Source organism: Alosa alosa, chromosome 13 (genome assembly GCF_017589495.1).
Source record: "Alosa alosa isolate M-15738 ecotype Scorff River chromosome 13, AALO_Geno_1.1, whole genome shotgun sequence".
Lineage (NCBI taxonomy): Eukaryota > Metazoa > Chordata > Actinopteri > Clupeiformes > Clupeidae > Alosa > Alosa alosa.
The window spans coordinates 9236904-9262582 of record NC_063201.1 but is presented as its reverse complement, the minus strand read 5'-3'; the positions used below and the strand labels follow the sequence as shown (position 1 = coordinate 9262582).

The following is a 25679-nucleotide window of genomic DNA, read 5'->3' as shown; positions in this document are numbered from 1 at the left end:
AACTTGCTTTATGGCTTGCCATTTAATTTTCCCTCCGCACTAAAGGAGCTGTGAGTCAGGGATAAGGTATCATTTGCATCTAAATCAATACATCCCATATGTACTGAGGTCAAAACCTTTCTAATTAACCTTTAGCTGAGATAATGTAATTTTCTTAGTCGCTTTGGTGCATTTCTTAGATTGGTCATTACATGCAACAAGTTGTCATATGTAATCTGTCAATAATTTGCATTTCTATTACACTTTTTGGAGAGAGCTGTACTGTAAAACAGTCTTGTCTTTTTTCCTTGTATGACAATGAATTGAATGGTCTGGAAACAAACTATAGGACAAAAAAGTACTATAAAAGTAAACACTAAATATGAAGTCTGTCTCATCTCCTACAATTTCCCATATACAGTCATGTGTAATTCATGGTTGAAATTCATATACTGTATGCCAAACACAAAATCTACATAGTAAACTTACAGAGCTTGCAGTTATATTGACAACATGGCTAAGCATTTTGACTATTTGTTTATACCAGTAACTCCTCATTCTGATGGCACTGAAATGTAGATAGCATAAATATTTACTTTGAAGACATAAACTAAGCAATTCTGATCAAGTTACATGTTTTTCCCCAAAGCAAAGCTGCAAAACAACACAGATCCTCACATAGAATAACTGAATGCCTGTTGACTCAAATAACCAACACTTAAAATATGTGTCTCTCAAAATGTTCGACGAACGTGTTCATGGAACGTTCCTCCATGCCATCTTCCAGTGGGTAGAGACGGGACACATAGACCTTTCTATTATTGCTAACCACGTTCTGAGGTAACTGTTTCATCCTCTTTACCTCATTCTTCCAGTTCCGCGCCAGGAAGTGTTCTGCAACGTGGGCCGGTAGAACGTTCTCCAGCAGCACGCGGTTGAGGTTCTCCATGGTCTCGATCTCCTCACACTCCTTCTTGAACTTGTTCTTCCACAGGAAGTCCAACCTACAGTAATATTCATTCTGTTACAAGAGGACACAGAGGTGAGGCCTTCACTCTCAGCCGATTCAGAGTTCAACACAACACCAGCTCAGGACACAGTACACATACACAACAGCTAAGGCCCTGGTCCAGTTCGATCTGGCTATGAACACCTCATCAAGGATACAAGGAAGTTTATTGTCACATGCATATAGTTACTGGAAGTAAGAAATGCAGTGAAATTATGTCTGGTGTCAGCCTATTTGTGCATTAATGGGGGGGGGGTAGTAGTGCAGTAGAAGAGGGGTTTAGTAGATTAAGTGGCAAGGGATGCATAAAAAGGTGGGGGAGGATTGGGATTGGGTGGGGGGCACCAACAAGGAGCACCCAAGAGCCACGCCCGTGTCCATGCCGGGTCAGTGCCAGAGGCAGATCTCCCTACTCTCACATTTGGAAATCTTGAGTGGAAACACTTGACATTTGCAAAAAAATTTAAGCTCAATAGGAAATGTATTTACTGGAAAGGGGTGGATTATTGTGAACTCCTGATTCATATTTGATCAAATTTCATTTGAGGCCATTTTATTAGCTGTTTCTATAATAGTCATGATAATAATACATTTTATTTCTGTTAAAGTCAACCTTATGTTACACCACACAGTGAATGAAATCGCATACAGACTCCCATATTCTTTGGCCAATGGACCCTTTCAACAAGGTAAACAAAAACAATGCTTGAACGTTCTATTTGGGCCCCAAATCTACTTCCTCTGCATTAAGATAACATATGGAATGTTAAAAAGGAAGTCTTGTGGGGCCAACTATGATGCTGATAATGGAACTCTCTTGAAAGGGTCCATATTTCTTTAATGTGTTTAAAGTACACCTGAGGTGAGTGGAGCCCTAGCTTTGTACTTAACACAACAACACACAGATGGGTGAAAGTTGCAACATCAGACAGGATGGGAACAGGATCCACTGAGCTGTACTGATGGCTTGAGTCCCACTGAGATGCACCAGAAAATGAAAAGGCATACATGTATGTGTCTGGAGACATTGTGTTGGAATAGTCACATGTGGTACTAAGAAGACTAACAAACTCTTTGTTATTCTATTGGAGTCTGCATCTCACAGATCCAGGAGCTCAGGGGAACACATGCAAGAGGTTTGCATGACTGCAACATGACAATTAATTAAATCTCTTATGTAAATGCATGTTAAATTGAAGGACAGGGTCAATCTAAAGCAGAATGAACAATCAAATGTGTACAAATGTGCAGACTATTAGCAATGTCAAACTAATTGGCTTAAATGCCGCTGAGCTGCCTTTGAATGCAGGCTATTAACAGAGAATTGTCACTTTGGACAGAAGTGACTGCTCCTGAGTAATTAAATCCAGAGTGCTGGGGAGGTCTGAGTGCACACATGCTCACTACTGTTGATTTGGAAAGACTGCAAAACTGCAGCATGAAAGGGCCATTTTAAAATACTAACAATTCAAAAACAGCCTGCCCAGTTCAGATTTGTGTGTGCTACCTCATTACCTTTGAGTATTTAGTTTGATACAAATGTTTCATCCCATCCATATGTGTGTTGTTGGCTTTACAAATCCAAGTCTTAATCACAAATGCGTTACGTCATTGCGGAGCATGTTTTAACCCAGGGCCTTCCTAATGACTGCTCTTTGAGTCATAGCTCTCGTCTCTAGACCGTGTCTGTATCACTGCCAAGAGGCTCTTTGGTGTGGTGCAGACTGTTGCTCTGTGTCTAGTCAGCACTTTCCTTCAATCCTCAATGCCTAGCATCACTAGAGCAAAGTGGATCAGGCCTGACAACATAAAGAGATAGGAGGGGGGAGTTATAACTAAATCCACCTGTTTTTGTCCCACCTGCCACCCCACCATCACCATCACTGCCACCCACCATCCGCCACACACACACACACACACACACACACACACACACACACACACACACACACACACACACACACACACACACACACACACACACACACACACACACACACACACACATTTCATTAATGTAAAGTTGAAAAAATTGCCCTTGAGGGTTTGGAAACCAAGGAATCAAGATCTGTGTCCCATTAGGCATGATTTAGTGATGGCTCTGGGAGTCACAGCCATGTTTTATTAATCTTTCATGTTTAAGACTCAGCTAAGGAATTACATTCCTTTGTTTTCATTAAATTTCCTCTCACCACATGAAAGAGAAATGTAACAAAGGATGAGTTACAATATTATTTATGAATAATTATACAGCTATTTAATATTAGATATTTAATCTCATGTGATTTAATCTGAATAGATTTCTTTCCTGTGCTCTGATGTTTGCAATCAGCCTTTTGTGAAAAGCCTCTGCTGTGCTAAATTATTAATGTAGGCATAGCAGAGGCAGAAACACACAACCAAAAGCCCATGCTCTTAGACAAATGCTTGACACCGTAAATGTTCAGGGGTGTGATTGGCAAAGGTAAAAAAAAAGGAAAATATACGAAGCACCACCACTACATCCCCTACACTTCAGAAAATGCATGGGGCAAATCCTATGCAAGGGTGGCCTTAAAGAAAATATATTTGGGGTAAATAATAGGGGGGTCCCCCCCCCCGAAGAACATTTTGAAAAGTAACCCTTTAAATGATGACATCTGGTGACTTTTACGGGAAGTATTGACATTGATATACATATATATTTCAAACATTATAGCATATTACAATACAGCATATAAGGCCTAAAGAAAACTAATTTATAATAGAGCAAAGTAGCCTAGGCCTACACAAGACTACACCATCATGATAATTTTGCCAACAGTGACGCAGAACCATGGATTTTTTCCATTTATAACATGTTTTGTTTATAACTTAAACCAACATTGAGTAAATTATTTACTATAGGCCTACTTGATGATAATATATAGCCTGCCCCCTAACAGTCCTCTGGGCCTACGTACAAAATAGTGAATCATGTGATAGGCCTACTGATATTGATGCTGATTGAAGAGGTTGCAACTTGAAGGTTGTTGATATTTCAGTTCCAAAGAGAATCAAATTACATCGATTCCTCTCCTCCCAAAGTAACAATGTAGGTCCTACACCTCTCCTAAAATAAATGTTAGGCTCAGTTTAAAGATACTGCACCAGAATTGTGTAGGCTAACCTGCTACAACACTAGTTTTACAAGCGCGCACACACTAAATGGAGAGCTAGGGTTAAAATGCGGACTGCGCCTTTAAATTAGCAACTTTTTATCTATCAGCACAATGCTACAGTAGGCTATTTCCACTAAATATTCAGCTCAATATTATGTGCAAGACGTTTACTAAGTATGCCAAAGCTTTGATCTCTTAGCACTGTCACCATAACGTTATGTTTTCTCATGGTGAGATGGCATCCTGAAATATGTTTTAGACAAGGGGCGCAAGGTTCACGGAGGTGAACGGCTGGACTAACGCAAAATGACAAGGTGTTAACTAAACAATGTAGTAGGCCTAAGGTAGACAAACGAGAAACAAAAAAAACTTAATACATGATGTCTTTTTAAATCAATTAGGGGTTTGCACAGCGTGTCATCAGATCTGGACATCGCCATATTGGAGATACTCGCCTCATTAGAAAGCATTAGGCACTGAAGTAAATCCCTAACATCGTCAAGGAAAATGGTTAATTATTGCCGTGTTTTAGGTTGTACCAATAGGTCAGACTGAGAAAAACATCGCCAATATGGCCGCGCATGCTGGGTTACCATAGTTACCGGCCAGAACGTGACGTCGGTGCAAACCCCTAATTTGTTGACCTTTACCGTTTCATGGCGTCTGCTGAGAAACTAGTTCGCCACACAGACACTGAACTTGAATCAAGCATTCTTCAGAATGCAGCTGATCAACCCGTCCGTCTACTTTCACTTTCAATGAAATCCACTAGTAAACGGAATACTTGCGGCGTGATATTCGGAAAGATGTGAAGCACAAAACCCGTCGTCATTGTCAGCGGCCTGTTATAACAATGGCCTGTGTTATACAGAAATATAGCCTAGGCTACCTCTGACCTGCCCCCCCTTAAAAAACTAATCGGATCTATACGAATTGTGTGGGTCTCATTTTTTAAAGTCGAAAAAAAAAGTTTAAAAAACGGAAGAATCACACCCCTGATAATGTTAAAAATGTTGCAGCTATGCCAATCCAACCTGTCAGACGGGCTGTGTGTGTGTGCTACAAAATAATCACATATGACATCTAGAGAAGCTGCCCTGTGAGCTGCAGGACCTGGAAGATGCCATCCTACAGCACCAGAACCTCTACGAGCTGTTCAGCACGGCATACACTAAGGTCAGACATTATCACAGAAATATTGGACCCTTTCAAGAGAGTTCCATCATCAGCATCATAGTTGGCCCCACAAGACTTCCTTTTCAACATTCCATATGTTATCTTAATGCAGAGGAAGTAGATTGGGGCCCAAATAGAATGTTCAAGCATTGTTTTTGTTTTTATTGTTGAAAGGGTCCATATCTTGGCAATCTAAAACGCATGGTCAGTGGCGAAAAGCTTAAATACATTTAGGGGTGTGTCCAGTGCACATTTGGGGTGGTTTTGTTATCAAATGTCAGATGCTTGGTACAAAAAAGGTTTCTTAATCAGTCATGGGTGTGTTTTGGGCGTAACATCCTTTAAACCAATGAGAATGACATCTGTCATTCCAGCAAGCAGTGCAACTTCAAACAGTGCATCGGTATTTTAAGTCAGCGGCGGATTTGAAGGAATCTGCTTACACGCGGTACTTACACAGGTATTCCATTAAACACAGGTACTTACACAGGTATTCCACTAAACCATGCTTTACTAAAACCTAGCAGAGTGTTGCCTACACACATCTGCACTCATCTATTATTATGACCGCCGCGCAGCTTTTTCGCATGGCCAATTTTCCGTCAAGGATTCCCGGGACACTGAAAGACCGGGGTCCACGAAACTCGGTGGGCATGTAGCCCCACAAGGATAGCATGGAACCATTGTTTTTTGTTTTGATCTGTAGCCCCCCCGCTGGACTGGACACCCTGAAAGGAGGGTAGGGCTGACACAGTTTTATGTGAATATCTCGAGAACCGTAAGGTTTAGGAGGACCACCTTTTTTTTGTATGTTGATCTTAAGGGGCCATGTCAACCCATTCCATAACCACTCATTTCATGTATAGCGCCACCTAGTTAAAAACAAAAAATTTAAAATGATCTACACAGTTAATTACTTTCACTATTGACTGACACGAGATTACCATTGAAAACATAGCCTGAAAAAAGCAACACTTGCCCGAATAATGTTCGAATGACAAAGAAAATCCTAAGGCTATTTATCCTGCAGAGAAGTTGTCTGGGACTGCTTGCTAAGGGTGCTTACATCTTGTGCGTCTTCAGTTGTGCTTTAGATGCACCTTTGATTGCATATTTTGATCGTCAAAAAAGGGCCCCTGTAGAGTCTAATTTACCGTTTCTTCTCCTTTAACTATAAAGTGAAGATTTCTCTCCATATCAAACCAGTTGTAGATATTTCCCTGTAGACTCTCTTTCTCTGCAGTTTTAAATGAATGAAGAAGCTAAAATGTTTCAGTATATTAGCACTGCATTAGGTTTCTATTCACTCCATTACAGCTAATAATGAATAACCTAATATAACATATCTAGAATACAGGATGTCTAACACACACACACATCTATTCTAACACCCAGCTCTACCTCAGACGCCCTTGACTAGGGGGGACTGGTTGAATCTTACTATAACTCACACACACACACACACATAAATATGTTTATGCGCCCTCATACATACTAAGCTGGTTTGTTGCTGTTCTATGGGCAGAAAGGCTATTGCATGGGATCCAGAGTATAAAACTATTTCCAGCTCCGCCCCCCCCTCCCATCTTTCCTCTCCAAAAAGCATTAAATAAGGAAGTAGTGTGGTGGTGAAGGGGTGGGGGGTGGGGGGGCTCCTGAGAATGGCCTCCTGATGGGTAGTGCTGACACCTAATCTCAGAGGAAATCTCTGCAGTGAGATTGATGGGGGCACTTTGGCCCTGGGCAGTGGACACAGGTGCTCTAGTTGGGCCATAGGGGCCTGCGCAGCGGCCACCCGTGAGCGCTACTGTTTGCTATTTTAAACCAACACTGTCCACCACAGGAGCATTTGTCTTCACGGGGCTGCAGCAGCTGCTTTGCATGCTATTCTCTAATCAAAGAGATGGAGGTCAGGCAGCTACTGTATGTGCTTTAGAGGCTACATTCTCTCATCCGTCATGCCAATGGCAATGGGTGGCCTTTTGCCATGTAAATTGATTTATTGATTTCGTTCAGGATGATTTATTAAAATTAGAATCAAAATAGATAATGCATTGTTCTTGCTCTTGACCTTTACTGTGGAACCACACCCAATTGATATGGAATGGAACAGAAATGGACATGGAAAAAAACACAATGTGTGTGTGTGTGTGTGTGTGTGTGTGTGTGTGTGTGTGTGTGTGTGTGTGTGTGTGTGTGTGTGTGTGTGTGTGTGTGTGTGTGTGTGTGTGTGTGTGTGTGTGTGTGCGTGTGTGTGTGTATGTGTGCATATAAAATGTGACGCTCACCTGTCTTGCCAACACAAGGAGTGTGACAAAGAATATGAACAGAGACACAGAGCCCATGGTCTTCAGGTCCTTCAAGACACCAGGCCTATAGGAGAGCACAGAGTGAAACACACACACACACACACACACACACACACACACAAATGGGCAGATATTAGAGCTACAATATATATGACTTCAAGGTGATTGGCTGATGGCTAACCAGCATAATGGATATGATCATTTCTTACTTTCACGGACAATAACTCATTTTGTCTTGTCTTTGAGTCTTTTAGCACAAAGCTATAATCTAAGGCTCGACAATCAGACATCAAGTGATAAGGACAGGTTGTTGAAAAGTCTCTCCCTCCTTCCTTCTCTCTCTCTCTCTCTCTCTCACACACACACACACACACACACACTCATCAGTAGTGTTGTCTTGCATAACACACATGCTTTTCAATGATGCACAATTACACAAATACACAATCACAGTACAACAACAGATAGATCCATTGGTTGATTGATTGATTGATTGATTGATTGATTGATTGATAGCACATCTGTCTCTACTGACCTATCCAGCACTTCTGTCTGGTAGAGAAACCTGCTGTATTCGTCCAGCAGGGCGGCGTGCGTGTGCAGGATGATGGTGTTGTAGGCGATGACAGCGGTCAGCATCATCAGCGTCTTCAGCTCGTAGTTGATGCGCAGGAACACTGAGCAGGAGATCAGGCCCAGGATGCAGCAGTAGATGAAATACTGGCAGGGCACACACACACACACACACACACACACACACACACACACACTTAGTGTGTTTTCTCTTTCAAAGACACAAAAGGTCATTAACGTTTATACTAAAGTATTCATGGAGCGAGCAGTAAGCGTAAAATTGGTTGATGTTAATGTTCAAGGACAAATAGGGCTGTCATATGACTCCTCTATGTAGTATTCGTCCACCCTTTAGACCACACTAGAGCCACACACAGTAAAAACTAAAGACCTCAGCGAAGACTGTTACACCAAAACAATGCCTTTTCCCATCAAGGAAATGGCTGCCCTTGACGCAATCTACTAAGCTTCAGGCGTGTGAAACTTTTCTCCTTCACTTTTCTGCCAGCGACCAACACAGCACAAAATCATTTGTAAGTTCACCTCCACTGAGGATGTTTAAAGACTCCCTTTTCAGAAGCCATGAGAGAGATTTGATGAGAACAGAGCCATTACACTCACAGGAAGGTAGAAGTTGTTCTTCTCTATGAAAGGCACTGGTGGCCCATCCAAGTAAATGTTGGTCTCGTTGGAGATATTGTAAACAGGGATCGGAGTGGTTGGGTCCTCATCCAAAAAGAACTGTGGAAAATAATGAAACAAAAATTGCTGAGTAAATGCAATTAAAGTTCTATTAGTTAAGAAGTAATGAAAGCAAGCAAAACTTAATTGCAACAGACAATATTTTGAACTCCACTGAGCCTTTAAATAAAGTGGGCCGTCATCGTCACATCCTCCAGATAATTGGTCCAATGTGTTCTATCTCCGGGAATCGCTGTCAGAACAATATTTCACTTCTCCATTTTAATGAATACAGTAACTCAACAGCCAGCAGCATCTCATCACATTAAAGGTTTGGTTCTCCACTGCTACAGACTTTTTTCCACACTGTTCATAAACTAATCCTCTGCATACTTCAGATAAGTTGTGAAAACAGATGTGTGAATGTTATATCACTGAAATAAACTAAGGAATGGTGTGGGCAATTCACTTTTAAAGTGAAAAATAATTTAATAATTAATATATAAGCCAGAAAAGCATTTGTGCTCTTTTTCAGCGAGCGAAGTATAATTAGATGTGGACAGGGTGGAGGAGGAGGACACAGAGGCAGATGGTGTGTGTTTGCTTATCAGGCCTGGCACACACAGTAAACACCACGCCAGCGCGAAACACACACACACACACACACACACACACACACACACACACACACACACACACACACACACACACACAAACACTTGTCTGGCCCAAATAGGAAAGACACTTCACTTCCACAAAGGAAAAGCAATCAGGGACGCAGTCGTGTATCTAAGTGTGCAGGTCTAATTAAAAGTTGCTGATGCAAAACTTTAACAGAACTTCTCTCTTAGATCTTAGGCTATTCATCCCAGACGTTGGGCAAGGATCTGCATTGCATTACTCCAAGCCATAGCAGCAAATGGGATGTTCAGCTTCAGCACCCTGACCAGCTGTAGGCTTGGCTTTTGTTTACAAATACTGACATATGTCGCGCGGGACAGGAGACCATGCATGGAGGAGCTTCCAGCCAATCAATGTGAGCCCTTCTGTTGTGGCTCCACCCACATACCATGTTGAAGACGGCCATGACTAGGATGAGGGCAGTGGTTGCCATGGTGAGGGTGATCCGGGGCCAGGGCTTGTTGGCGATGACTCCGGACGACCGCAGGAGCCAGAGCCAGGAGGACGAAGAGGTTTTACTGCAGTGCTGAGGGAGAGAGAGAGAGAGAGAGAGAGAGAGAGGGAGTGAGAGAGTGAGAGGGAGTGAGTGATGAGGGAGAGAGAGATGATGGAGAGAGAGTGAGTGAGAGAGAGAGGTGAGGGAAAGACAGATGAGGGAGAAAAAGAGAGCAGAGAGAGAGAGGGTGGGGAAAAAGAGAGAGAGAGAGAGAGAGAGGGAGTAAGTGATGAGGGAGAGATGATGGAGAGAGAGTGAGTGAGAGAGAGAGGTGAGGGAAAAAGAGAGAGCAGAGAGAGGGTGGGGAAAAGAGAGAGAGAGAGAGAGAGAGAGAGAGAGAGAGAGAGAGAGAGAGAGAGAGAGATGGGCAGACAGGGATGAAAAGAGAAAGGGAAAAAGAAAAAAAGAGTTGCAGCGAGGGTGAGAGAGAGGAGAGAGAGGACAGATCCAAAATAGATAGACATAGAGAGATTGAGACAGAGGTAGAACAAGAGGGAGATAGGGAATGAGAAAGAGAGGGAGGGAAAGAGTGAAAGAGAGAGAGAGAGGTAGAGAGAGGTATCCATCAGTTCTGCCTCCTGTGTAAACAGTGTCTGGGTCACTACACACAAGCCTCTAGTAAAAGCCCATGAGTGGCCTCACCGCTGATATGATAGCACACAACTGCCAATGAGACATCAAAGCACTTCAAGCACTCAGAAATAGGACCTCTATTTGAACTCTCTCACACACAGCACACACACACACACACACACACACACACACACACACAAAGTACAAATACATATTCGGAGGTCTACACAACCAGTTGTTCATGGCATGAGGTGTACATGTATACTATTTCATATCCAGCAACTAGCTGTTTGAGCTAAGTTGCAAGTCCAAAACATGTAGCCGACCATACTGTATTTCATATGGCCCCAGAGAGCAAGCCTGGTAATGTATAAGTATATATACTCTTTTGATCCCGTGAGGGAAATTGATAGATAGATAGATGGATAGATAGATAGATAGATAGATACTTACAACAGAAATGGGAAACATTAGTATAGTATAAACATATAACTAAACTCCACTGTACAATAAAGACAGTAGAAGATAAGATAAGAAACTAACAAAACGAAATACTAAATACACTATATAAGTTAAATTAAGAAAGTCCAATGTGCTTGAGGGTGATCAAGCATAAGACGCTTGTAGTGACATGGCCAGGACTGGTGAGGTGCTAATGGAAATGGGTGTGTGAGGAGCATCATGGGCCCTCGGTGAGGAGCATCATGGGCCCTCGGTGTCTCTTACCATGAAATGACCTGTGAAGCAGATGAGCAGGATGAGCGAGAGCAGCAGGAAGGCCATACCAAACGAGACCCCGAGGGGGGCCGTCCTGCCAGAGAAAGAGGGAGGGTGAGAGAGAGGGAGAGAGAGGGAGAGAGAGGGAGAGAGTGGGGGGAAGGGGGAGAGAGGAGAGAGAGGGAGGGAGGGGGAGAGAGGGGGGAGAGAGAGAGAGAAAGAAGGAGAGAGAGAGGGAGAGAGAGAGGGAGGTTTAATACTCATCATTACATAAACCATTGTCTAGAAAATTAAAACATAGAACATTATAAAAACACTAATGTCTGACAAGGCTCACACCATTACATTACAGCTTAAGCCTCTCCTCCCGCACTTTAAAAACCCAGACATTCCCAACTTCACCGTGGAATGTGAGAGGGAGGGAATAGGCGAACAAGACACAGTTCAAATCAGACTCGTGACATAAAACACTACACCTCACTACACTTTCCTTGAGACACAAGGGACACAGAAAGAGAAAATCTTTTCAGGTCTGAATGACATATTCATCTTATTAAACATATATATTTGTATTCATATCCAAGCATCTATCCATCTGTCTATCCACCCTTGTGTTAGTCCATCAGAGTCACTTTTTTACACGTAAGATAAACATTTCTACACCCACTTCCTTAAGTGCTCTCATAAAGGCTTATGTTTCCCCCCAGCTGCTGTGCTCCTCCAAGGAACGACGTCTGCCGCCACCACACCCACAGCAATCCAGACTATTGTCATCTGTGGACCCCTGATGGTTGAACGACCTGCCAAGTCCCATCAGAGTAGGGGCACCTTCTCTCTGTCTTAAAAAAAACTTCATTCTCTTCCCTCCTCTACCTCCTTCTTCTATCACTTCATTCTCTTCCCTCCTCTACCTCCTTCTTCTATCACTTCCCTTCCCGTTCTTCCCTCCTCTACAGTGTACCTCCTTCTTCTTCTCCTCCTACCACACTTTGACTAGTACTTATTGTAAATAAATGTCAAATGTACATTTCCTAGTAGTATGTTTGATGTCTGGCCTGGCCTGAGGGTCTGTGCCTCACTGCTGATAATATTGTTTACACTTTGATCCACCAGATCTTACAAATGTGCGAGATCATAGTATAGCACAACACACACTTACTTTGGCAAGACCAGGATCTGGACGATAAAAATGCAGAAAAATATGAGGCAGGCACATGTTACGTAGTACTTGAAAGCTGGTAGAGTGGTTGCTCTGTACTGTGAGGGACAAACATAGAACACATTTACTTTGTAGACTTGGAGGGCCAACAAGTTCATATTCACATGTCACATGTCACATGGACTAGTGTGTCCATCAGAGACATACAGTACTCCAATTGTCTATCCAGAACTTACATGCATCATTCTGAAGCATGCTTGAGTGCATGCTTTGTGCATTGCATGATTTGCATCATTCTCTGATGCATGTTTGTCTAAGTATTCAGGAATGCTCTCTGTGCTCTGTATTTGTGCATAATGCAAAATGATGTACACAGTGAGCTGGAAGCCACACTAATCCAGCGCAGTGAGCTGCCTCGTTACGAGGGAGCAGTGAGGGGTTAGGTGCCTTGCTCAAGGGCACTTCAGGTATGTAGGTATGTGAGTAAAATAGGTATGTGAGTAAAAGTATATAGGTTTTGTTTTATTCTATCAACTACTGACAACATTTCTCCCAAAATTCCAAATAAAAAATATTGTGATTTAGAGCAGAAAATGACAAATGGTCAAAATAACAAAAAATATGCTGTGTTTTCAGACCTCAAATAATGCAAAGAAATCAAGTTAATATTCATTTAAATAACACAATACTCATGTTTTAACTTAAGAAGAGTTCGGAAATCAACATTTGGTGGAATAACACTGATTACCGGTATACAACAGTTAGAACCTGTTCCGACTATTTATTAATTTCTGATTGGACAAGAGGCATTCCATGAGTCATCACGAGTGGGAGAATCCCAGCACAACCCCACTCAAGACTTTTTACTGCTAGTAATTACTCTGTGTATGGCATTGAATTATCCAACACAAACATTCAATTCATTTGAAATTTTGCGAGATCATCTAAAGAGAGGACTTTTTATGCTGGCAACGCATTTACAAATGAGTTATAAAGGTTATATTTGCCTTTATTCATTTAGCAGACACTTTTATCCAAAGCAACTTCCACATATCAATGAAATTAAAGGGCAAGGTAACAATGGTGAAAGCCAGGGCTTGAACCCCTAACTTTTTGGGTTACTGCATGCTAGCCCTGCTCCTTATTCTAACTTATGAGTTTACAAATGCTTAATATGCTTAATAAATGATGAATTGTGTGTAGTTATTATAAAGTGTTTTTTTTTTCAATTAGTTTTGAGGTACTACTAGCACTGTTTTGCCAGCTGGTCCCATTGCAAGAGGATAGTGATGATCATAGTAGTGGTTTTGATACTTTTCCTCGTTAAATAAGATTTGATTCAGGTGATCACCTAATCAGAACCTCTCGGCATCTCGGCATCATTAGCATACAGACGAGAATTGATTTTGGAGTTAGCCAGCATGTCCATATTATACAACATAATGTATTTAGGGTTGGACATGTTTCTATGTTGGCTCTCAATATTCATGTAGAGCATGGGGCCCTATTATATGAACTTTGTAGTAGAGAGACTCGACAAACACAAATGCAATTGTGGACTGACTTGTAGGAATGGAACTGATATTTGTGCTGGAATTCATGGTGGACACCATGACATACCTCTTTCTCCAGTGTTTTGTTGTGGAAAAATAAAGATATTCGCTGAATGTCCTCAGATTTAAGCCACTGCCTGAAAAAGAGTTTCATTCAAGAAAAGAGAGTACTGATTGATGGGTTGGTTGGATAATTGGTTGTTTTGACTGACTTAATGATCATTGATAATGGTTCATTATCTTCATATTGTTTATACTTGCGTAAAAGGAATAGAACTTACTTCTGTGAATTGATTCCATCAAATGTGCGAATCATTCTCTCATTAAATTCCTCTTCAAAGCGCCTCTTCTGTGACTTTGTTCTGATTAAAACAGGTAAAAAATGATTAAAGTCTCTGTGTATATTGTGCATTTCTAATTACATTTAGCTTGCAATATATTTCTTCCCAACTCAACTCCATGGCAACACATCAACAATATAGTCTTCAGCACTATTAATAGAGAAATGCCATGGCAACTTCCTTTAAAGACAGAGCTCTCCAAAGCTCTTCAAAGCATAAGCAAGTCTAATTAAGGTATCTTGTCTTCCATGGTTATGCATCTCTGCATCTTTTTGCACGTGGGCAAGAGCTGTTTATGGATACATCTAACAGTACACTGCCACATGAACATGCGCAAAATCCTGCATCAGTCTAAACTCTAAAAAAAGAGTTTTTTTCTAAAAGGAGTGAGGCGTGATAGGCAGATGAATGATGAGTGTTGTTGTGACACAGAAAAGCAGGGAGAACTCATAAGCACATTGGTACCTCTCTGTCCGCCTGCGGAAATGATACTGTCCCATTGGCACATCCTGGATGAAGGGAAGAAATGATATGAAGTCCCATTGGCAGGCAGGATGAAACATCCTGGATGAAGGGACTGTTTAGTTTAATAAAATGTTTTTTGCTGTGCCATGAAAGAAGGACAGTGCCTCATGGGGAGACATGGCAAACAGGCCCTGATACATCAGGCAGGATGAAACTGAACTGCAAGCATGGGCTTAAGTCCGCAGACAAACATAACATTCAAGTAAACAAAAAAAAGCTGCCCAAAATTTTGTCCAAAGAACAGTCAATAAAATACTAGTTTACTGTTTAATAAAAATGTGACCTTTGCTGGCTCTAAGAGCGAGCAGAAGTGTTGTGTTTTCAGGACAACAACACCAAGTTGTAAAGTGAAATGAAAGGACAGTGCAGGCGGCTGACCATTGGGTCCAAGCTCGTCCAGGATGTTATGTAGCTGAGGGTGGAGGGGGGAGAGGGAGAGAGTTCAGCTTCTTCAGAAGCCTCATGGGAAGCCATGGCAAACAGGCCCTGATGGAAATGTCCTTCAGGGAGGGAGTGAAGCACCAATGATCCTTCTTTATGTATTCAAAACAGCTCCAGTGGACAGATGCCACTGGATAGACTACATTCCAGATCAGGGCCAGATTTGGGCCTATAAGAATCCAGTGCACTTCAGCCGGTGATGAACACAAAACTTGTGCAATAAGTGACATTAGAGTATCATTCGTTTTTAACATGGTTATTAACAGTAGGAACATAATTAATGGTTAGTTAACAGCATGGTTATAAACAGTAGAAACATAATTAATAGTTTGTTTATTACATGGTTATTAACAGTATAAATATAATAGTATATGGTAGTTAAATTGGCTGTCCTCATGGAGTAAACAGTAACACAAGACCAGGTAAGGTGACCATGACAACACTCACAGCAGTGTTGATCTTGCCATTCTCATTGGTCATACTGTCCCGGTGATGGAGATTGGCAAAAGGCTTGGCGGCGCCCCAGGACTCGAGGTAGCGGGTCATCCGGACCGACGCCCGCATCTTCGCCCCTTCCAGAGGATGCCGAGGCCTGTAGTGGTGCTGTGGGCTCCGCCTCTCAGCCTGCAAGTGGGCGGAGACAGTAGAGAAAGCTGTCTCTCTTTGATGCATTTCATTCATTGCCGATTATTTAAATTATGGAGAAATTCTAGACGCAGCGTGTTGCTCTTTAGCTGTAATTCTATGTGGTGAAAGAATAGAACATCATCTGCAGCAGAATCCTAAGACATCTTAGGACAATATTTATTTTAAGGACAGAAAAAGTACACATTAGAGTAATAGTGTTTCATTTAATTCCTTAATTAATTTCTAATTAATTTTTAATTCTTTAATTAATTTAATTAATTAAACATACACGTTTTGATGTTTTCTCTCATTAATCCATCAGCAGGTCATATGGAACACCTGCAGGTACAGACTAATTAGCTAAAATTCCTAACTTCAATTGCTTTTACTAACAGACTAACTGGCATCAAATTACATCCATGTATTCATTTATTTGTCAAAAATGTTTAACTATAAACATAACTAAATAATACATAATGTCCTTGTTTAATTGTAACCACACTAGTGTTACATATCAGATGCTTGCTACTAGAATCAGGTTGTGTGGACACAGTACGTTGGCACATTATGTACACTGATTATTAATGGTTTGTAACTTACTACACAGACATCACTATGCTCTGAGTAAATCCTCCAATGATTTCTCTGAGGAGAAGGTTATGTACCTTTGGATTGATGACAAGGTAGGTGCTAATGCCATGTTCCTTTAGGTAAGGCTCTCTCTCCTGCCCATCTCCTGGCTCCACCTTGTAAGCTCCGTTCAAGTGCTCCAGCGTGACAGAGGTGATGTGGACCCGCCTGAACAGACATGTCAGCACCATCCCATCATTATCATATGTCAGAATTGTCACATCACCATCACAGAAACATCAGTACCATCACATTGTTATCACAGATAACTGAGCATCGTCAGATCAACTTCATGAATAAGTGAGTACTGTCAAATCATCACATATACATCAGTACCGTCACATCATCATACGAGATACAGCAGTACCATCACATCATCATTATAGATATGACAACAGAAGACTGGTCTATTTTTCAAATGTCCACACCACATATGCACTGCCCCCACATCGAGTACAGTCAGTTTTCATTGACCAAGGTGAAAGTGTAGTGTTACATGCCACTTTGCAAATGTTCCACAACTGTTCCATGTTCTGTGGGTGGTGGTAGCATAGTGGTTAAGGAGCTGGGCTAGGAGCCTGAAAAGTTGTGGGTTCAATTCCGGGTTTCCATCGTTATGACCTTGAGCAAGGCCCTAAGTTTGTCCGGGGACAATGTAGTCCCTTGTACTAGAATTGACATATGTAAGTCACTTTGGATGAAACTGAAATTTGGACGGTGTCTGCTAAATGTAAATGTAAATGTTCAATGTAGCCTGGCCTGAAGCATGGAGTATAAAGTGAGCCACATCATAGAGATAACTTACCCAGGTACGCCTCCAGCCTCCATGTGATTGGCCAGTGTCACATCATGTGACCAGACATCATACTGCCATTTCTGCAGGCCAATGACTCCACAGAGGACGTTTCCTGAGTGGACGCCTACACGCATGTTAATGTCCACCCCTGTGGCATCCCGTACCTTCCTGTCAGGGAGACGAAAAGATTCACAGTTCAGATTCACAGTGACATAAAAACATATTTGAACGAGTTTTATACACAGAGATCATCAAAAAGCTGTATACTGGGCGGTGTTCAATTGGATCTACTATTATTTACTTATAGTGCGGTAAATCTTTATTTTCTATTCATGCTTGCGGTTGCTAATTAGCATGTGGCAATTATTTTGCATTACAGCCCATTGGTCTTGATTATTATTGCATATTGCTAAGGGGTTCTTAGGTCTTGACACTGGGGAATAAAGCAAGTATACTGCAGTAAACCGTTATTAATATATACTACAGTATACGTCAGCACCATCACACTATCATCACAGATAAATCAGAACTGTCACATCATCAAATATATATCAGTTCCATCACATCATTATCATAGATATTTCAGTACCATCACACTATCATCACAGATAAATCAGCACTGTCACATCATCAAAGATATATCAGTTCTATCACATCATTATCATAGATATTTCAGTACCATCACATCATCATCACAGATGAGGGTTATTCCATATCAATTTTGTCCAAACAGTCTCCTATGTCCTATGACTATCATATGGAAAAAAATGTTTTGTTTAATTCCTCTGCTTTCTCAACGAATCCTGGTCTTGACACTGGGAAATAAAGCAAGTAAAACACATACTACTGCAATACTGTATCTTGTCATAAAACTGAATCCTCCATAGCTCTTGCTGGCCCACTGCAATTAGGCTAATAGCAACCCATGAGGAGACAAACAGCTGCATAGAGAAACAGCAGTAAGTAGCTGCAGGGCACTAAAGCAACTTCTCTCTGATCCAAGTTTAGATTACTGTGTTGGTCTCTGATCCAAGTCTAGATTAGTGTGTTGGTCTCTGATCCAAGTCTAGATTAGTGTGTTGGTCTCTGATCCAAGTCTAGATTACCGTGTTGGTCCTCCATGTCTGGGCTTGTTTCTCTCCTGTTCCAGGGCCAGGACCCCGACCACAGGCTAAATGTGAATTAGTGAAACACACTCAGCACACAGCGACCACACAGTGAGGTGAAGCACACACTAATCCCGGTGCAGTGAGCTGCCTGCAACAACAGCGGCACAACAACAATGGCACTTCAGCCATGCCTACTGGTCGGTGTTCGAACTGGCCACCCTCCAGTTACAAGTCTGAAGCGCTAACCAGTAGGCCACGGCTGCCCCTCTGTGTCACCACACAGAAGATTATACACACAGAGCAAGTCTTTCAGAAACTCTGCAGGACAACTTGGCTTTCAAACACGAGCAGTGGTTTGTAATGGATGTCTGGCAGAGCACAAATAAGCATTAATTATGCAGGATACACACTTCAGAGATTGTTTCTCAGCGCTGATTCTCATTCGTGTTGCCAAACACACTATCCAGTGAGGCTGCGGCGGCAACCAATCTGGTATTCCCAGGCAGCAATCCTGTCTTCCAGAACAGTCTGGGTGTAATGAGACACGCCAGTGCCACTCAGAATCTGTGTCTAGCATCGCCTGTGATTAGCACTGACTCAGAGACTAATCTGGCCTTGATATGGCACAGATAATAACATGCTTCTTAGCAACAAGATAATCTGGACTGTCAAATGTATCTCCCCGTGCATCAGTGGCCTAGTGCACATACACATACAATATTTGTGAATTGTTGGAGTACTTTTCATGCACTTATCTGTAAATTATATTGTATTTTTGCACTTCAGATGCTAACTGTACTTCATTGGCTTTGTATCTGTACTCTGCCTGATGGCAATAAAGTTGAATCTAATCCAATCTAATCTAATCTATGCAATATTCCAATCTGGTATTTCTAAACAGTAGGTCGTCTTAACTGCTGGCCTTCAGCTAAACCTAGATGAGGCAATGCATCTGGTGTGAATCCATGTTGGATCCCGGCCGGGCACATTCCCTGCAGCCACGCAGCGCATGTGTGTGGAGGATATAGCAGGATACTCTGATGCTGAGCTGATTTGGTATTCCAGGCCAGCAGCATTGCTGCATTGATAGCTTTGGGAGGGGATGCTGCGGGATGTTGACTCAGAGTGGCATTGGTATTCCAGAGCAGGCCAGACAGGCCCTTAGCGTTGCAGAGGGACATCCGTCCCAGTCGCCCAACTCCCCACGACAGCAGCGATAAGCACACACACACACACACACACACACACACACACACACACACACACACACACAACAGACACAATGGGCGTTGTTGGTAGATTGCTTGTAGTTAGTTGAGAAGGCAGCTCCACGACAGCAGCGATAAGCACTGCTAAATAATGCGTGGCCTGCCCACAGCCTCTGCACTCTATCAACACACAGACCTGAGCTGTCCTGAGCTGATCGTCTCTGATATACTGCAGCTGCCTGGAGAGGTTGTTTCTCAACAATTAGATTTAAAAAAAGATACTTCAAGCAATTATGTGACACGATGTTTTGGAGGTTGCGGACATAAGCGAAGCTTTGGGCTTGAATGGGGTGGATGTGGGCAGGAGTGTGAAGGGAGAAACACAGTTTCCAACAGAGAAAACACAGACTAGTACCTTCCCTTTCACTCTGTCTGTGCTGCTGGGTACCGAACCACAGACTCCTCGACACACCTAACCCTTCCGCACCTGACCATTCCGCACCTGACTGTTCCGCACCTGACCCTTCCGCACCTGACCCTTCCGCACCTGACCCTTCCGCACCAGACTCTTCATCAGTATCACACAGCTTGAACACATTGCTGGTCTCTTCACAAATCTCAGGCAGTATGTGTATTACTGTATGCCTCCACCTCAAACCAATGTGCTATGCATTCAGCAAATGTCTAAATCCCATACGCTGTCAACAGAATGATATAACTGTACAGCCTCCCCAATTCATTTGTAGCCTTGGACAACCTCTACTTTCCTTCAACTCTCCAGTGTTCCTTCCTAGTGCTGTTCAACCCAAACTAAAGGCCTGTTTTGGATCACTGTAGTAACACCAACCCAGTGTTTACTTAACAGGGAAATGTGTTCAATTTCAGCATGCCACACCAAGCTCCCCCTTGAGCACATTGTCAGTTATAACAGTCAATCTCCAGGCAACAGCATGCGAGTACTTAGACCATGGAAGCTTTCTTTTGTTGGAGCCAAAGTCTTATGTATTGATCTGATTTAGCACCATTTATTGCTGGTTTCCAAAAATTTTAAAAAGCAGTAGAAAAGGTAACAATCGTATATGTAATATTTCATATCTGATTTAATATTTTTCTATCAGCATAAACAGGAGGGGCTTACTTGATGGCCTCACACATGTCGAGTCCCATCTTCACGCAGTTCTTGGCATGGTCAGGCAGAGATTCTGGCAGCCCCGACACACAGTAGTAACAGTCCCCCAAGATTTTAATCCTCATGCAGTCATTCTCCTGAAATGTGCACACATCACACACCAGGTCATGCCAGCTGTGTGTGTGTTTTAACACCTCAATTAATCAATGTCAACATACAATGAATTTGAGGTCTGTACAGTGTAGCTAAACCCGGGAGACACGATGAATGAAGAGTTTGCTTCCAAAACGCTTTATCCTCCATTATAATGAATTTTCATAAATCATTCTTTTTCATTTTGTTTTCCAGGTAATTTCATTCTAACTGCAATTCGATTAATTGCTATTTGATTTATCTTTACTCAATCAAAACAACACAACTGCAATTGTATTGATATTACCTGAAATGCACAATTAAATTCCATTTATTATTAATGTTTTTAAAAATGGAGATATAGCGTTTTGGAACCAAATTCTTCATATGCATTAAAATGAAATAATTACAAACTCTTCTATTGTAAATTCATACAGCGTTAGCTGACTGCATTATAGGACACTAATGAAAAAAAGAATAATAATAATGCCTCAGCTGTAGAGGTGCATGTTGAAGTTTAAAGTGTGTTGATATTGTAGCTGTTAGCTGTGGTAGTGGAGAGGAAATGCCTCAGGAAGATTCTAGTAGCTTAATAAAGCTGTGATCCATTCTGTCTGATGTATTTACTCAAAGCACACTGCAGACTTCACTGGGGGGAAAACCAACAATGTGCATATCCACTCAAGACCTCGGGTATTTCATATCTGCACTTTAGTGTTTTTTGTCGGTTTCATCAGAGAGCAATGTGAAAAGTGGAAGAAAATAAAACCAGATTTATAGCCTGGGTTTGGGGGAATCCTTGAATGGCAAAGCCCATAAGAACAGCTTCTGCGATAGCTTTCCATTAAAATGGAAAAACTGTAAAACCTTCATTTAGCTTTTTTCACCTATCCCTGAGCACGAACAGCAAGCACTCTATGTGGTCTGCATGCCCTGAATCCAAAAAAAAAAACACTACATCTGACAAATGTAGTCCCACTGCTCATTCCTGCTGGAGTCTTTATCCTCAGGCTCTTCTTGTACTTGATGCAAACTGGGGGAAAAACATTCATTGTTCACTCAATGTAATTGTTCCTGTTCCAGTGGAGACATTTCATGTAAGAGCCCAATGCAATTTTTAGAATTTGATCCACCTCTTTTGTTCAGCTTTTGTTGAGCTGAATCTGTTCCGCTTCTATTCCACGTGTACTTACAAAGATATGTCTGGACCCCATGACAACCAATTCATTCGCATGCACATACATACACACACCACACACACACACACACACACACACATGCGCGTGCGCACACACACACATGCACACATGCGCTCACACACACACACACACACACACACACACATGCGCGTGCGCACACACACACACGCACACATGCGCTCACACACACACACACACACCTGTGCAAGCTGGTCCCATAGCTAGTACATACCTTAGCGATTTGGTCAAATTTCCCAAACAGTTCATTCAGCATATGTACCAGTTCCCCTGGTGAACAATCAGTTGCCAGACGTGTGAAGCCAACGATATCAGCATAGAGGATGCTGTGAATTCAGACAGACAGACAGACACACACGCATACATAATGAATTTAGACTTTTTAAGACTAAACAAGATTTTTAGCTAGATAATTATTCTGTCATTTGACATTAACTATTGTTTAGCATTCTATAAATGTATACTTTATTTGTATTTGTAATCTCAGCATCATTGAAAATGAAGACATTGAGGTACCCTGTAGGTATTCCCAGGCATGAATGAATGAATGAGTGAATAAGTATAAGTATATATTGTCTTTTGGTCCCGTGAGGGAAATTTGGTCTCTGCATTTATCCCAAGGGCACTTCAGCCGTGGCCTACCAGTCGGGGTTCGAACCGGCAACCCTCCGGTTACAAGTCAGAAGCGCTAACCAGTAGGCCATGGCTACCCACTGGTGAACGATTATTTATTTATTTATTTATTTATTTAGTGATTTATTGATTTATTTAGTGAGTGAGTGAGTGAGTGAGTGAGTGAGTGAGTGAGTGAGTGAGTGAATGAATGAAAAGACATAATTATCAATCCAAAGCTATAGGGAACTAGACTGGCTTGCACCAAACCAATTCAGTTGAAAAATCAATTGAGAATAGACCCTTCTTGACCCTTGTGGTACACTCATGACTTCCAATGGGAGTAACCAGTAGTGAAATTAAACTTTTGTACATTACTGTAAACTGTTATCGAGTACAGGAAAGACATCCTCCTTGTAAATCAAGGATTCAAATGCAGTTCTTAACTCAATTTTAGAACATCTGCATAGTTTACTACAGACACCGGTGCAGCCATTCCACAAAGTGGTGCCAACTATCCTACTCTGTCTGTCATCGTATGAAGCGTGCGCATAACAGATAAGCGGTTGTGATTGGTTCCTGGGTTTTTGGTGATTCGGAAATCGGCATGACTGGAAAGGTGGGACGGATGTCAGAACAAATTCAAATGTGCTCTAACATTTGTCTGGTCTCAAAGCTCATTGGAAACCAGTACAGTCAAAAATGTTTATCTCCCAAATCCATTACTGAGAAGGAGTGATGAAAAGTGACTATTTAATGATCATATTAGTCAGTTACTTAGTAGTAACTACCGGTAGTACTATTCTTATTTCTCTGTGAAAGGGGTAATAAGGCAATGAGGGTAATATAGTAATTAGGGTAATATGCGCTTATTGCACTATATATGCATATAAATCTAAATAAATAAGTAAATATGAATAGACTACTAAACATGAACAAACCGTAAACTTCAACATGCATTATTACACTTGTTTTTTTCTTATTTTGAATGTCCATGTTTATTCTAGTATTGCAACTAAAACCTGAAATGTAGTTTACACAAACGTATTGTAACACATCATACAGAGGCTAATAGACAACAGCGTCCAGCAATGAAGACGCACCAGCGCGAAGCTGCTAGCGAAGTCCAGCGCGGAAGTTAGCGATTAAAAGACACACCAGTAGCGAGCTGCTAGTAAGGTCCAGCGCAGACATTAGTAAAGAAGGCGCACCAGTGAGGAGCTGCTATAAGGTCCAGCGCAGACATTAGTAAAGAAGGCGCACCAGTGAGGAGCTGCTATAAGGTCCAGCGCGGATGTTAGTAATGAAGAGGCACCAGTGGGGAGCTGCTATAAGGTCCAGCGCAGACATTAGTAAAGAAGGCGCACCAGTGAGGAGCTGCTATAAGGTCCAGCGCAGACATTAGTAAAGAAGGCGCACCAGTGGGGAGCTGCTATAAGGTCCAGCGCGGATGTTAGCAATGATGCACCAGTAATGAGCTGCTAGTGGGGCAGCCGTGGCCTACTGGTTAGCACTTCAGACCTGTAGCCAGAGGGTTGCAGGTTAGAACCCTGACTAGTAGGCACGGCTGAAGTGCCCTTGAGCAAGGCACCTAACCCCTCACTGCTCCCCAGTGGTTGCTCACTGCGCCGATTAGTTTGTGCTTCACCTCACTGTGTGTACACTGTGTGCGTTTCACTACTTCACGGATTGGGATAAATGCAGAGACCAAATTTCCCTCACGGGATCAAAAGAGTATATATATATATATATATATATATATATACTTATACTTATACTTATACTAGTGAGTCCCACACTCACCTGACATTGATGTGTCTCTGCACGTAGAGGTTGTGGAAGTTGTTGGTGTTCTCCACCTGGCCAAAGTTGGGGCCCTGGAGGCGCTGGATGATCTCAGCCTTCATCACCCGGGCAATGTGGGCCGGCAGCAGGGACAGGAGCAGGCGCTCCTGGGGGCAGAAGAAACACAATGGATTGCACTCATTAAGGTCCTATCATGGGGGGCACACCACATCACCACCACATCCAACCTGATTCATTTTCCGATCCCATCCCATCCCATCTCTCTCTCTCTCTCTCCCACTCACTTCCTGTTCTGTCATAATAAAGGCACCCCCATATATAATTTTCTCTTTACCAATATGTTTGTTCTGACTGAAAATGACACTGCCACATGCCAAAGGGTTGCAAGACAATGTGGTAGAAACATGGAATCAGAAAAGTTTTTTTTTTTTTTTTTTATGAAAAATGGTGTGTCCAAAATTATTCATACCCTTTTTAAATAATCAATGAAAACATCTTTATTTGCCATCACAGCTCTCAAAATGGTTCTTATAATACCTACCAAGTCTCTACATGTCTCCACAATGATTCTAGACTGCATCCTTTTAGCAGCAATACAGGTTTTTAGGCAGGAATGATTCTTTTCTATCACTCTGGCCTTGTGCTCACTTTTTTGACAGATTGAGGTCTGGACTCTGGCTGTAGGATGTTTTTCAACCAGGGGGGACCTGGTGACCTTCTCAAAGTAAACGGTAACACTACCGCTACATTAACGCTACATTAAGATCCTGTAGGAAAAGATCAGGCAGTGAGACGAGAGACCTACCGCAATAGACGGCATTGGACTATTAAACCTCACAATGATCCCAAACATACAGCCAAATAAGTTTCAAAATACCAAAATGCTTCTTTTTTGATTCCATGTTTTCCCACTCACACTCATGGCCACACGTTGGATCTGCTCTGCTCTTCTGGTCTGAATGACATCTCTGTCTCTGGTTCCATCTCTGGTGTCTCTGACCATAAGCTCATTGAATGCCGTTTTCATATGATCTCTCCTCCTCCCTCCTCAGAGAAAACA

General features: G+C 42.0%; 1 protein-coding gene across 2 annotated transcripts in view; it reads right to left on the bottom strand.

The window, feature by feature from the left end:
* Positions 1–25679, bottom strand: part of adcy2a (adenylate cyclase 2a) — an 80090-nt gene that overhangs the window by 5574 nt on the left and 48837 nt on the right. For both annotated transcript variants that reach the window (XM_048261448.1, XM_048261449.1), the window contains 16 exons: positions 24617–24765; positions 22416–22527; positions 20862–20989; positions 17416–17574; positions 16646–16778; positions 15801–15977; positions 14853–14896; positions 14328–14408; positions 14114–14183; positions 12494–12591; positions 11344–11428; positions 9937–10074; positions 8808–8927; positions 8149–8333; positions 7593–7677; positions 842–1000 (listed from right to left, as the gene is read on the bottom strand). In XM_048261448.1, coding sequence (XP_048117405.1) covers positions 842–1000; positions 7593–7677; positions 8149–8333; positions 8808–8927; positions 9937–10074; positions 11344–11428; positions 12494–12591; positions 14114–14183; positions 14328–14408; positions 14853–14896; positions 15801–15977; positions 16646–16778; positions 17416–17574; positions 20862–20989; positions 22416–22527; positions 24617–24765 — 1923 coding nt within the window. The remainder of the gene's footprint in view (positions 1–841; positions 1001–7592; positions 7678–8148; positions 8334–8807; positions 8928–9936; positions 10075–11343; positions 11429–12493; positions 12592–14113; positions 14184–14327; positions 14409–14852; positions 14897–15800; positions 15978–16645; positions 16779–17415; positions 17575–20861; positions 20990–22415; positions 22528–24616; positions 24766–25679) is intronic.